Genomic DNA, 15077 nt, shown 5'->3' with positions numbered 1-15077 from the left:
GGGGGTTTGCAAAGAGAAAAAGTTAAAAAATCAATTCGTAAATGGGTACCAAGTTCGAGTGAATAGAGACAAGTTTTTTAGAATTTATTATGTTAGACATCCGGTCACTAATCTACATTCGGTTAAAACGAAATGAAAACTTGTAGCCAGAGATCATCTTGATAGCAGTACGAGGGAGAATAAGAAGTAAACTTGCAGCTGGTTCAGAACTTGAGATTTAACTTGCACTTACCTATCAACTGTCCATTTGGCACCACTGACAACACTTGCGGTGATCTGGGAACGTGTTCGTCCAGCAACCTGACAATGTCGGTATGCAGTCTTTCTCCTGCCACATCGCGTGGCAGACGATCCATGTGGTCTGTGATCTCTCTGTTAGAGAAGTTGTCCAGAAGGGCTTTACACGCTTCAAAACTTCCTTCCCTGGCCGCTAGAAACAACGGGGTTTCATCCTGCCAACAATAAACTCAGCTTAGTCATTTCTCCTTTGGATAAATAGTCATATAAGAAAGTCCATTGTTCGGCCAAGCAAATAGAAATAAATGAATGAAAAAATTTGCAATTCCAACAATGTAATTAAGTATTACAATAATATTACGTATTAACTAAAAGATTTTTACAGAATCGATTAGTAAACGAATAAAAATTTGTAACATTCGAAGAATTTAGGGAAGCCTAAATCACTTTGTTGGCCAACTGAATTAAAGATTATTTATTTATCAGTTTTATCAGTTATTTAACAGTTTATTGAAAATTGACGATTGCAAATATGTGCATTAGCCAGAGTTATTCTTGTTCTAAATTTTATTGTTTCTGCGAGTGTGATTATTTTGCATCACTAGAAAAATACTGAAGTGATTAGCAATAAAGTTGAAAATTATCCAGTATAAACTAAAGTACTGTTCTAACCTTATCATCTTGAGCGTCTCTGTTAGCTCCATGAGAGAGCAGTATGTTGACGGCGTCTACATTGTTCACTGCAGCTGCCCAGTGGAGAGCAGTCTTGCCGGAATTATCAGCCGCATTGATATCAGCGTCCGCATTGATTAGATCTTCCACCATGCCTTCAATGGCGAGTCGAGCCGCCAGTATCAATGGTGTTGTACCGTCGTGCATGCGAGCATTCAAATTGGTAGCCCGATTTCTTAGCAGAATCTAAACAAATAATTGTCGAAACGATAATAAAAAAACAAAAAATTTAAAAAAATTAATAATGTTAACTCAACGTACCTGGAATACACCCATCGCATCCGCGGCCACAGCGGCGTGCAACGGAGTTCGGCCAGTATTGTCTTGTGAGTTGGCTTCGGCACCTGCATCGAGCAGTCTTTTCGCGGCATCAGCGCGTGCATATCTACAGCAAATTAAATCCTGATAAATTTGAAAGTACATCTAAACTCATTCTTATGATTATTATGAGCATTATTGATCACATCTCAAAATTGTGTTTTTTCCGGAAATAATTAAAATTAAATTAAATAGACCCGTCTGCCTCTTCAAGATTTGGTCGAAATCCAATATACAGAAGTCGCGTTTACTGTTTACCTTTTCTATTTATTAGCAAATTTGTGAACTAAGAATACACTCGTCTAAAAGGTGGAGTCAAGTGTAGGTGGAGTTGGTTTGCTGTGAGTTCATGGGTGCCCAAAGAACAACTAATTACCCAAATCATCAGCAGGATTGAGTAAGGTAGGACAGTATTAATCATACACAATTTTAGACTGGAACAGTACCACTTTTGACTCAAGAAAGTGAAAAAATTGTGTATTTGAACCTCAAAACATGCTCTTTGATGAAAACTCAAGTACTCAGTATTCAGTAACCAGAGAAAGACGAGAACAAAGGCAGTGAAGAACGCACCTTGCAGCAAGATGTAGAGATGTTTCGCCAGTCTTGTCCATAGTGGCATTGAGTTCAGCGCCCTGAGCGACCAGGTCGGCAATAACAGCCGCAGTACCATCTTCCTCTTCTTCCTCACCAGTGTCTAGACCGCCTCCTTTGACAGCGGCAACCATCAAAGGCGTCATTCCACAGGGACCTCGCACATCTACTGAATGGCTTTCCTGGTTTGGTACAAAGAAAAAGATTTTTTTATAAAAGATATTCATAAAACTTAGAATAACTACGAAATTCTGAAATAGCGCAAGATAAAAAAGAATCACTAACCATACTGGGTGGCGTGAGTATGACATTTCTAGTGTCAGGTATATGCTGAGCCCACATCTCATCGTAATCGGTGACAACCGGGTGCTCACTGGCGTATCCATTTTCACGAGTGCGTTTCGCGGGTGGCATTTCACTTTCATCGTCTGACCAGTGAGGCTGGGTCACACCTAGGCCACCTCCACCCACTTCCACACCTTTGGACAAGTTCCTCATTTCTTGACCATCCGGACCACGTCTCGGTCTTCTTCGAGGATCGCTATTATTCAAAGGAAACAATGTTTTAATCCAAAGGATAATTATAAGATACAAAACTACAACTTTTTTTTTTAATTTACGAAACGATGTTGGTTTACTTACCTATTAGTCCTTAGGAATCCTTCTGGAAACCATGTAATACCATGAGCCCGTTTCCTTTGGGCAGTAACTAACACCCCGAGTAGCAAACCAACCAGTGTTACCAATATAATGCCAATGAAGACAAACTTGCCAGAAGTCGGTGCTTCAGTGGTTGGTGGTTCAGGGCTGGTTACCCCTTCAACCTTGTATATAGGAAATGAGGTGAGCCCATGTGCTTGAGCTGTAGCAGCTAAATAACCCGCAGCCTACAAACATTTACATAAAATATTAAGGTTTTGAACATCTGAGGTAGTAAAAATAAAAAATGCCATTATATAAACCTCTGAAGCTGTGGAGAAACATTCTGCTCCTGGACTTGTTGTACATCGCCTGTTATCTATTTCCAGAAAAGCTATCACACCTTGAGAATTTTCTCCTTGCACCTTCCAAGGATAAACCATGTCTCTTCCGTCGCCCTCAGTTTTCACGCGAACAGTAGCACGCAGGTGATGGCCAATCTATGATTAATAACACATTTTAAAAATGACATTAAAGTACTAAATCTCAAAATTTGTTAAGAATAGAAAGGGAGCATGGCGATGGATGAGGGATTAAAGCAGCTCTTAGCATACTTATGTTCTAGTCTTATGAAGAAGTGTCATAAGATTGTTCTCGAATGACACAGGATACCGGTGGTAATGTGTACGGAAGTTCTAGATGATTTAAAGAGATCAAATACATATTTATCATAAGAGAAAAAGCAAGTAGTAATTACATCTCTGAGAAATTTAACAAGGTTAGCGTTAAACATCTGCATATCCATAAGCACGACCACGGATATGGCTCCCTGAGCAAGACGAGGCGGCTCCCTTTCACAGTCCAGTCCGTCCCAATTACATTCAGCGTTGTTACAGCCGTAATCGCAGTATCCATTGGCGTAGTGTTGTTGGCAGTAGGCATCGTATATAGGGCTGGAAAGCGAAGTACAACGTTAGTAATGGCATGCTAGTTTAAATATAAAACAGTTTGAATTATTGGAAGCAGAGTTAAGAAGTTTAACTAACTTGCATCTTTGTAGATTCTTCTCACAGTCTCGGCCGTCAAAAAGACACTGAGCGTTGTTACATTCTTCATCACAGTGTTTGTTCATGAACACCTTCCAGCACTGGATAGACGCTGTGCAATTGTGCCACGGATTTACGCCTGCAACAGAAATTGCAAAATTAATTCTGAATAATGGATAAGAGAAAGCTCGTAACTAGTTTAATACCTAGTTAAAGGATAATATATAAATAGTAGAGGAAAGCACGTACCAAGAGTACAATCATTTCCATCAAAGCCACACGCATGAGTATTACATTCTTCATCACAACGAAGATTCTTAGCTTTAGCACTGCACCCATTCAGTTCACAGTTCTTCCTGGCAATCTCTATTTCTGAAGGTGTGATCGGTTGGGAGTTCTGAAACAAAATGAAAAAAAAACGTGAAGTTCTCAACGACTATGTTCCAAAAATCAGAACTGAGACATACAAAAAAAGCGTTAATCTACGAAATCCCACCTTGATGATAAGATCCCGGCCCAGACCTCCTCTAAAACTGGCGTCATATATATGACAATTCTTGCCTTTCCACTTCTGCGGACAGTAACAAGCATAATCTCCCACACCATCCTGGCAGATACCTTCGTGTTGGCAGGGCTGAGACGCACATTCGTTGGAGGTGTCTAGTTCACAGTATGTTCCTCCAGATCCTAAATTAACATGAAGTTAGGGTTTGATTGTCTCTAAACAATAGGTTTTTAATAAGGCATTTTTTGAAACTGCAACAACTAAGAATCACAATATTAATGCCCAGATAGATTCATTTAATGTGCGATTTAAGAGCAATTTTAAAAAATATTTCAATGTTATCTAGTGTAGTATTATGAGTCGTCACGCTTCCCCTGGACCTACATGAAAACATTGCTCTCTGAACAAAGATTCCAACTGAAGTGATTGGCCCAGCATACGTTGGCTCTTAAATAAATAAACATTTGGCGATTATCTAGAGATAGTTACAGAAAACTGGAAAATGCCGTTCGAGTCAATTAAAATTCCTTCAGGCTGGAATTTTAATACTTCCTGAAATGAACGAAAACAAAACCCTATTTATCGTTACTATTAAAATAAATAAACATAAAATGACTAACCAGGTAGACATTCACAGGTATAACCTCCTTGGTCTAAGGTTCGGCAAATTCCATTGTTTTGACAAGGATTGGAAGCACAATCGAAGCCAAAAAATTCACAATTTCTGCCAGAGAACCCATCGGGGCACATGCACGAGTGTCCGCCCTCCAAGGCCGTGCAAACTCCCCCATTCTGGCAAGGGCCACTTTCACAAAAGTTAACCTGTTTTCAATTATACAACATCATAAAAAAAAAAAATACAAATCAAATAAAAGAAAAAATAAATTTAAGAGACTATTATGTGAGATAGAACGGAATTAAATACCTTGACTTCACAATGTCGACCCATATATCCGGTCTTACAATTACAATGGTAATTATTGACCAACTGGACACAGTCTTGGGTTCCTGGACCAGCACACGGGTTACTCAAACATTCATTTATATCACCTTCACATCGTGGGCCGACAAATCCTGGCGGACAGGCGCACTCAAATCCGCCGACCCGATCTAAACATGTGCCGTTGTTGTGACACGCGCCCATCACACAGTCATCCACATTAATCTCGCAAATTATTCCCAAGGTACCTGCAAATGTTAATTTTTAGGAATTAATTTAGGAATTTTAGAAATTAATCAAACTCTGCCCTAAGGAAGAGAATCTTTCTTTTTAGAAACTCAATTAGCCGGTGGCTTAAACCGACGTTTTTTTAAAAAAAGGTTACAGCAAAATGGGCACTAGAAAATTTAAAAATCCTCACCATGTGGACAAGAACAACTGAAGCGACTAATTTGATCGTGACATGTACCACCATTCTGGCATGGATTCGGCGAGCAATCATCAATATTCAGCTCACAATTTTGCCCCTGAAAGCCAGTAGCACAATGGCAGCTGTATGCACCGATCAGATCGTGACAGGTAGCGCCATTCTGACAGGGTGCAGATTCGCATTCATTTATGTCCACTGCGCAATAGCTGCCGGTGTATCCTTCCAGGCAGTGACATCTGTGACTGTTGCCTATATCCTCGCAAGTTCCATTGTTGCACAACGCCTCTCGGCTTACTCCTACACATAGATTAGGCCAATTATAAAAAAAATAATAAAATTAAAAATTAAACAAAAAAATCTACAAATAAGGCAGGAGAAAGAGATTGTACGTGAGAGTTGCCAGAAAATTGATAACAACCTTTCCTGATCGCAGCATCTTTACAAGAAACCATCTGGACATCGCACACTTTGCCAGTCCATCCGGGCGCACAGTCACAATGGTAAGTGTTCTCCTTCTGTCGACAATGGGCACCATTCTCACACGGCTGAGTAGCACACCAATCAATAAATTTATCGCAGTGTTTTCCTTCGAATCCATATGGACAGTGACAAGTGTAGTAATGCAAGTGGTCCGTGCAGGTAGCTCCGTTAGCACAAGGATTAGAGTCGCACTTGTTAATCCGTGTTTGACAATTCGCACCGGTATATCTGAAAATTATAAGATTTCAAGTTAGGTTTTATGCACTGAGTTTCTAAGCCTGATAAACTGAGGTTGCTGTTCGAAGTGTGGTAAAGAGTAAAAAGAGAAAATGTAAAAAAAAAAAAAAAATGGGTGAGAAAGTAAACAGAAATAAGGGAACCAGAAAAGACAGTAGTGGAGCGCAAGATAAGCCGGACAAAATGGAATAATACTCGTGACATGGAAATACCAGAGTTGACAAAAAAAAAGAGGTGTACCGAAACCGAGCAAGAACCAAAGAATGAAGAAAATTAACTAAGAATAATTTGCAAAAGCCCTTGTTATATTTGCAAATATGTACTTACCCTGGTTTGCAAATGCAGCTATAGTTGTTAATGCCGTCCACACAAGTTCCGCCGTTCATGCAAGAGGATTCAGTGCAGTCTTGGTCATTAGTTTGACAATTAATCCCAGAAAATCCAAGCGGACAGGTACACGTGTATGAGTCCACATACTGGGTACAAGTGGCTCCATTCAGACATGGCTGCGACAAACACTCGTCAATGTCAGTTTCACAATGTTTACCACCAAAGCCGTCCACACACAGACAGGTATAGTCGCCGATACCGTCTAAGCAGGTTCCACCATTTTGACACGGAACTGTGGAATAAAATGATCACAAAAATGAAATAAATTAAATCATACATTATTTTTCCTGTTTTAAAGAGAGGAAAAAAAGCAGAACAACACAGACTACTTGTAAGTATTAGTGATTGGAATTGAATAAAAAAAATCTTGGCCAGTCTCTAGAAATAATGTTAAATTAGTATGTTTTTAAATCTCAGCTTTTCATAAAAACTTCATTCGCAACTTTACAAACAATCTTCTATTTAATCTAGCTTTTTTTAAAAAATTATGTACTGTTGTAGATTCTGCTTTTTAAAGATGAATGAATACCCAAAAAAGGCTAAAATATGTTTTAGAAAAGTTACATCTTAATGACATTATTAGTTAATTCGTTTGAAATTTGTTTTTTAGAATGAAAGTGATCAAGGTTCGTTCGAAACCTTGAGGACAAATATGGAAATAAATTTTAGGTAAAGTAAGAGACATTTTTGGAGACAGCCGTTTTTTTTTATAATTTCCAACCATGATATATCATTTCAAAGCTGCAATTTAAGATAGAATTAATTAATCAAATCTAATTACATACATGATGCACAGTCATCAGTATTTATCAGACAATCAGTGCCCTCATATCCTTTCGCACAAACGCAGTGATAAGAGCCATTTTTATTTTTACAAGTAGCACCATTCCTGCAAGGCGCTGACAGCAAACACTCGTCTACATCTTCGTGGCATAGTCTGCCAGTATAACCAGCCGAACATTGACAGGCAAAGTCCAAATAGTTTGGGGAAGGCGTACATTTGGCTCCATGCTGACATCTTGCACATAAATATAACCAAATTAGCTTTCAAAAGTAACATCAACGAAATCAATATTTCATTCAATGCCGAAGAACTTATAACCTACTTGTTGGGTGAACAAGGATCAAGTTTGTCCTGGCAATCAGTTCCTGTATAGGGCAGCATGCACACACACTTGTAGCCGTTCACCAGGTCTATGCAAGAGCCACCGTGACGACACGGATTTCCGGCGCAATCGTCAATGTTGGTCTCACAGTTCTGACCAGTATAACCGGCTAGACACTGGCATGTGTACACGTTCAGATGGTCTTGGCATATGCCACCATGTTGGCAAGGATTGGAACTACATTCGTCTATGTCTATTTCACATCTTTTGCCTGAAAAGAAATATTAAATCGTGCGTCTACAAAATTTTGAAAAGTGGAATCATAGTTGAATGTATCACATTGACGTTCTTATCCGTCACAGCTTGCTCAGAGAATTAAAACCACTTATGGTTGCCATCGGAAAACTTTTTAGTTAACTAACTTTTAGTAAACTAACTTTTTTAGTTAAGAAGACATCTTATCATTATAACTTTTCACTCAGCTATGTTAATTGCTGTAGCTAGTGTTGAAACAAAAAAGAGCCTTACTATACAGCTAAATCACAATGAAAGAAAAGTCAAAAGCTCTTTAATTAAAGCACAACAATTAATCTAGCATTCAAAAATTCGGAAGTTTCAGCTTCTTGCGAGTCAAACTCGGTGCAGACTGCAGAGTAACGATTAAAGTTAGTAAATCTGGTCAAACTGAAGCTTTATAGTATTTACATTTAAACAAGTATGCAAACAATTTTACTATGTACTGTAGTTCAACACGATGGTAATTTTGTTTAAATATATGTGATGTGTTCACATTGATACATGTAGAAAAATGCAAAGTTCTTTGTATGAGTATTAAAAAATAAAGAATTCAAACTCACAGTAGGATAAATAAAACCTTTTGAAAGTGATTTAAGAAATGGTGAACATAACCACTCACCGCCAAATCCAGGCCTACAATGGCAGATAAACTGATTTAGGCCATCCTCGCAAGTGCCTCCGTTCAGACACGGATTACTGGAACACTCATCTACATCACTCAAACACCTCGCGTCGTAATATCCTCTGGGACAGTCACATTTAAATCCGTTTACCAGATCGATACACATGCCTCCATTGGCGCAAGGATTCGACGCACATTCATTAATGTTAGTTTCACAGTGTAGTCCAGTAAACCCGGGAAGACATTCACAGGTGTACCTAGAATTAATAACAGGTTTTATTGTGCCTTTTCCAGTCACGAGAGCCGCATTCAACAAAGTTCAATGAAAAAAAGGATCAACCAACCTGTTAATGCCATCAACGCACTGGGCGCCATTTCTGCAAGGATTGCTATAGCATTCGTTGACATTAATCTCGCAGTTAAGGCCAGAAGTACCGGGTCGACAACGACACTGATATCCGTTGATGAGATCTTCGCAGTGGCCTCCGTACTGACATGGGTTCGACACACATTCATCAAGTTGAACTTGGCACAGATTGCCGGTGAAGCCAGGTTGGCAGGCGCAAGTGAAGGAGTTCTCACCGTCGATACATTCTCCGCGATAGCACGGCGATGACTGGCAATCGTTTATATTTGTTTCGCAATTCAAACCTGAGTGAATTTAAGAAATACATCATTATTAGTTACTTACACATCTTTCATAAATATTATAGATAGATCTTTCTAATGCTGAACCGCCTTATGATAAATACAAATTTAAATAAAACTAAAAAGTAAATACTTACCAGTGAATCCGGGTGGACAATCGCAAGTGTAAGCAGCAATTGAATCCGCGCATTTTCCACCATTTCTGCAAGGATTGCTTATACAGTCGTCGATATTTGTCTGACAACGGCTTCCGGTGAAACCGATGGGACAAGCACATCGGAAGCTGTTGATTAAGTCATTGCAGGTACCGCCATTCAAACAAGGATTGATCTGACACTCATCTATATCCACTTCGCACTGGGTGCCCGTGAAACCTGCATCGACACATATCTTATACTGCAATATTTTTGTTTAACTTCAATTTAATTAACTAAAGTTGGATTTGTCGCCAATAAAAAAAAAAAAGGAAACGTGTTGGTATTGGGACACTCACTTCTTGCTTGTATTTCTGAGGTAAACCGCAGTAAGTCCTTTCGAACTATCTAAACAATGTTTACAGATTTGAAGTCAAAGTAGGTCTTTGAATGATCATTGGCAATTCAAATTTTCAAGGACCCCGCTGGTTATGAGATAACTTCCGGACAGAGATTTTAACTAAAAAATATTCCTTGTAAAACTCGTAAACCAAATATTTTCCGTTTTTCAGTTTTGCTGATCACACCGACTAATTTCCGAGGTCCATTTTTCTCACCTCGAAAGTAGAAGTGTGTCAGAAAATATTTCTATCCTGCAGATTTTATTTTTCATTTTATTTCTTTTTTTTGAAATTAGTTCTATTAAAAATTCCAAATCTCAAGACCAAATTGATGAATAATCCACAGATGATCTACGAAAATCAGAAGCCTGATTTTCAGGCAACGTAGTGCGGTGCTACGTTGTATAGTCACTTTTATTTAAAACCTTTTTTCAAGAAATTTAATTCAAGTAGGGCTTTCTAAGTTTGTCAGGAAACTAAACCTCCTTCATAAGAGTTTAAAGTAGATGTAGAGTAATGTGATCGCCAACTTTTTCATATATTATTTTTTGGGTAATATAAGTCTAACTACAGAATTTTGTGAGGGGAGGGGGCGAAGGCTCATACTCTACTATAAACATTTTACCAATTAAATAAAAAGTAGTAAGCCATGGACTCGAACTGGAGATCTCCCAATTACTAGTCTAAACTTATTATCACTTCACCAAACCCGCCTACCCCTAATATTTATGAACGCAAATATCACCAAAATTACGAATGTGAATAAAAATTGAACGTCTTTTTGCGAACTTCATAAGGTAAATTCATCAAGGTAAGGAGCTGTGTAAGGTTATCGTTTGAGAATGTAACGGACGAAAGGGCCTCAACATTTTACCTGCACTCATTCCACACTGAAGAAGGCAAAGTGATCATAAGTTTTATTTAAAAAAAAGGGGCAACTCACGAAAAAGGTTGAGACCAACTACATATGTGTTAGAACTTCTCAGACCAGCATTCTTTTCACAGAAAAAATACGTATGGAGTATTTTGTGTAACATTCCTTTACTTAGTGCAACAGCACATTAAATTAACTTCGTTCACAGCTTTTAAGTTAAAGATGTTATTAATTCAAAGTTGATTGAATGCAAACAATAGATTTATTAACATTTCAATAACAGAAAATTCTTTTCAACAGTAAGAGGGCAGTAAACTACAAACATTATGAAGTGAACTGAACTGAACGCACCGTATTTGGTACAGACATCCTTGTTGTGGGCACAATGCTGCAGGACAAGCAGACCATTGTAATGGCATCGCTTATGTTAATGCAGCGTTACTTGATAATATATTCACGCTGAGACACTCACGAAACACACTGAAACCTCTAAACTTGGTTATCCCCGACCTGTAGCCCTGCTATTCACTCGCAAGATGAAATATGCAAATGGCCGTCTTTGAATACCTTTCTAATCAAACAATACTGTAGCTGCACACAGTTATTAATTGAATCCTATTAGAATACAGAATTTAATGTCTAGATATTTGTAAATCTTGTAAATGGCGGCATACAAGCATTATTAACCTCGATATGTTTCTTTTATTAAAGAATAATGGAAATAACGGTCTGCTCGTACATTGATATTTCTCATAGTACAATTTAAATACGTGCCTTGCTGTTAGTTAATAATGGCAACACACTAAGAGATCCGTAAAACTGGTTTAAACGTACTATCTTATCCCATTTTTCTCATCTCTTAAAACTTAAAATTTTTCAATAAATGTTACCTCGCTTTAATCTATAATTAAGAATAATATAATAAAACGAGATTCACTTGCAGTGCTGCTTGAGGCAGCTGGCAGTTTTCAAGCATTCTGTTCTATGTCGGTTTTTACGGATAGGACGAGTTGGCACATATCATTTTCACCAATGAAGCCAAAAGCAAATAATAAATATTTGAAATTCGCTGAAAATGTTTACATACTTTTGGAACCTGTTGAGTGTTAACGGAATAGGAGTAAGAAAATGAAACTCTTGAGTGTTAACACTTAACAATTACAGCATCTGTTAACTCATATTTTTTAAATACAAAAAGAGATTTCATCGAGCGCTAGAATGGGGTTGGAAGCGATAACAGCAACAGCTACAATCTGAGAGCAGAGAATTGAAGAAGCTGGAAGTGGACGAAATCAATACCAGTTTAAAGCTCGCTATATATCTCGTTTACAAGTTCCCGTCATGTGCAGCTAGGCCGAACTAACATCTGTTTTAATAAGTTGCTAGCTCGGCTGGTAAATACAATAAATGTTAGAAAGCGCACAATCAGTGAATGTTTAATAAGCAGAAAGATGGGCATGCTTGTCAGCCCGCGAAAACGGTAGTGTTCAACTGTGGTCAGCCAACCGAGTCCGAACTGCTCCTCCTTTAGCATAATCCAATTTGTAGACTGGTGCAGTCAACAGTGTGTTCAGTATTCAGGGGATGTCTTCACAGATCTCGATTTCAAAATTCGTCGCTATTCTATCTTCCCAAATCATTCATTCAGGGGAACAACTTGCTCAGCAAATACTCGTATTACGATTATACAAAGTTTCTGTTTTGATTGCTCACCAGAAATGTACGAATGAGGTCCCCTGAGAGCGAAAAGTGTTTTGTCTATGTATGTGAGTGTGTGTGTTCACAATAAAGGGGGAAATTCGCCGGAAGTTTATATTAGATGTTTGAACCAGGAGACGCGACAAGAAGGGAGTTTGATCATATTTAGCATTCCGGAAGAGTCATTTTATTGAAGGACTTTTTTAGTTTGGCGAGATTTTCTACAAAATAGCAACTGCCACTTCCTTTAAAATTTGAATGCTAATTGCTAGTGCCGCATTTATAGGCTCGGACAAGTGGAGCGATCGCCCGTCTAAGTGACTCCTTGAAAAAAGGGTTTTTAAGTTATATTACAGTAATTTTTTACAATTAGTTCTACAAATGTTGGAATATATCTCTGAGACCTCCTTCTTTATAACAGAAATTATAATGGCAGTCGCTATAAATTATAATTTAAACTTCTGCTAATTTACGTTAAACTAGAAGCTATTACATTCCCTTACAGGCATTGAATTTTCGTTTTGTCCCGGGCCCCTTAAATGCAAGGCTTGTTGTCCACATACTAGACGATAAAATTGTTTTAAGACGCTTATTTATGATCATATACGCCTCTAGTCTTCTCAGTGCTCGGCCAGCCTCTGGACAATGTTCTCTCGCTACAAAAAACCCTTTTACCGCGGGATGAGGAGCTGTAAGTGGGCAGGCTTCGAATTCGAGTTCTTCGCGTTGGAGACCGCTCTCTAAAGATTATTGTTATTATTATTAATAATGAATTAGAAATGGATATTATCGCTAGATACATGTGCTGCGGGATGTAAGTAGACAAGACGTGGAAGTGGAACAGCTGCAGATGCACAAAGGGAACTGTAGTATCAGGTAAGGTATGTAGGCGGGGGTGGGAGGTCCGGTAACGGTCCAAGGGCCGCTGGACTTTGGGGTCCATACAGTACAAGCAGCGCACTTTGATCATCTCAAGGAGTTCATCCCCTCCACCAGAAAGCAGGGCTACTTGTATAGCGTACTGGTTTCCTTTATTCCTGTTCCCTTAATAGGACAGAAGGGCTGTCGCTGGATTTATTAGATTTGAATCAGGTTCATGAAGGAACAGATTCCTAAAATTCATTCACTGATTCTCCGATAAATAATTAGTGATATCCACATAAGTTTCTCTCACAATTTAATTGGTAACTGCAACATGATTTAACATGAAGCGGCCTTTCAAAATTAGGTGGGGCAGACTGCCTGAGAGGTAAAAACTGATTTCACTGCTGCTGAACAGTAACTTATACAGTCTCCTCGTACTTCTTATACACTCATGCCACTCATGCAGAGCCAGGTATATAGCGTTCTAAGGGTGTAGCGCTAAATTTGAAAAATCACCAAAGTTGTGCTCCCAGTGCAACGAACTTCGGTCGAAATCTGAGTTGCATTTCTTCACATTTGGAGACCCCATTTCTCATTAACAATTTGATAAAAGTATCCGAAATATACAATTTTTACAGGCCTCACAATAGTTGAGCGGTTAGAGGCGAGACCCGCAAAGCTAAGATGTTTTGTGGTACTAGTCTAGGCCTTGGATTTCATTTAAGTGGTTAATATGAGAAATTTATAGTAAAAGTTTGTTTGCTAGAAGATAAATGCAATTGGATCATAAAGTCCTATTGGCTAGTTCAGAAGGATGGCGAGACGTGAAGTTCGCTGTCGGATACATTAATATTTCTTGATACAATAGACATCCTACAAGAGTAAGGTACCCGACAAGTATGAAGAAGGATGCACTTTATGAACCGGTTTTTTTACAACATCTAAAATAGATTCTTCTTGTTAAAGGTCGCTCCATTCGTCTACGCTCATTAGTTTCTCTTGGCAACTGAGGCTAGTAATGTACTACTACTAGAAAGATTACTCTTAGACGTTCATCTCTTGCCGCTAGCTGGGTTACCGGATAGGTATCCACTATTTAGTTCAAGTCGCCTCTTAGAATTCCATTAGAATTACAAGCGCACACCTCAAGCCTGTTCGGCGCACTTGCCTTGAGCATGCGCATTTCCACAACAGATAATTCACTGACTTTATTACTTTACTAGATAGATTTCAGACAGACGCCCCTTCTTAAGTAAACTCATGTATAAACTTTTGTAATGCAAACTGCATAGGAAGTGAATACGTTTCAATCATGAAACGCAAGAGAGTTCGAACTGTAAACGTTACGACAAGAAAGTAGCGTGAGTATTCCTGAGTGGAAGTTAAGGAGCGCTAGCGCAGCTATAGACTTTCTAACCACTGCTTTACTAAGTAAAATATAAGAGTATGGAGCAGAGTGCTGGAGGTAGGCTGTAGTTCTCCGATGAGAGTGCTAATGGAACATCCCAAATATAGTAATTACTTTAAAGTGCAGCCGGAGAGACTTAATGGCAGGACAAGAGGGAAGGGGCGAGCTACAGTTGGAAGGAGAGGTAAGTGGCAGCTTCACTCTGCCTTCGGCACATTCTGATAGCACATAGTGAATCACCGACTCGCCCTGGCGCATCCTAGTGACCTTTACTGCTTCCACAACTGTGTGATCTTCCGACTGCAGACTTCTGTACGACTGCTAACTCCACATCCAGGTGGATTATACTTCTAGCACACTCTCCGATATCACCTAGACTACTGTATCTAAAATATCAATATTCTCTTAATTGGAGAACAAAAGTGTTTTTTAAATTACCTAAATTCAAGGCGCAACAATAGCTGAGGTCACTGGCAT

General features: G+C 38.8%; 1 protein-coding gene across 1 annotated transcript in view; it reads right to left on the bottom strand.

Moving 5' to 3' along the window:
* The window catches only part of N (neurogenic locus Notch protein), a 116566-nt gene that overhangs the window by 3294 nt on the left and 98195 nt on the right, over positions 1–15077 (bottom strand). The window contains exons 9-29 of the mRNA XM_074123704.1: positions 9359–9595; positions 8918–9224; positions 8571–8830; positions 7655–7925; positions 7334–7566; positions 6486–6780; positions 5860–6149; positions 5433–5738; positions 4997–5259; positions 4692–4893; positions 4063–4253; positions 3816–3963; positions 3567–3705; positions 3278–3473; positions 2844–3020; positions 2524–2768; positions 2167–2422; positions 1861–2063; positions 1231–1354; positions 910–1155; positions 233–452 (exon numbers count right to left, since the gene is read on the bottom strand). Of these exons, the coding sequence (XP_073979805.1) occupies positions 233–452; positions 910–1155; positions 1231–1354; positions 1861–2063; positions 2167–2422; positions 2524–2768; positions 2844–3020; positions 3278–3473; positions 3567–3705; positions 3816–3963; positions 4063–4253; positions 4692–4893; positions 4997–5259; positions 5433–5738; positions 5860–6149; positions 6486–6780; positions 7334–7566; positions 7655–7925; positions 8571–8830; positions 8918–9224; positions 9359–9595 (4809 nt within the window). The remainder of the gene's footprint in view (positions 1–232; positions 453–909; positions 1156–1230; positions 1355–1860; positions 2064–2166; positions 2423–2523; positions 2769–2843; positions 3021–3277; positions 3474–3566; positions 3706–3815; positions 3964–4062; positions 4254–4691; positions 4894–4996; positions 5260–5432; positions 5739–5859; positions 6150–6485; positions 6781–7333; positions 7567–7654; positions 7926–8570; positions 8831–8917; positions 9225–9358; positions 9596–15077) is intronic.

The sequence above is a fragment of the Rhodnius prolixus genome, unplaced genomic scaffold (assembly GCF_049639745.1).
Source record: "Rhodnius prolixus isolate KJV_2025 unplaced genomic scaffold, Rpr scaffold_1, whole genome shotgun sequence".
In the NCBI taxonomy this organism is placed as follows: domain Eukaryota; kingdom Metazoa; phylum Arthropoda; class Insecta; order Hemiptera; family Reduviidae; genus Rhodnius; species Rhodnius prolixus.
This window is presented reverse-complemented; position numbering and strand designations above follow the sequence as displayed.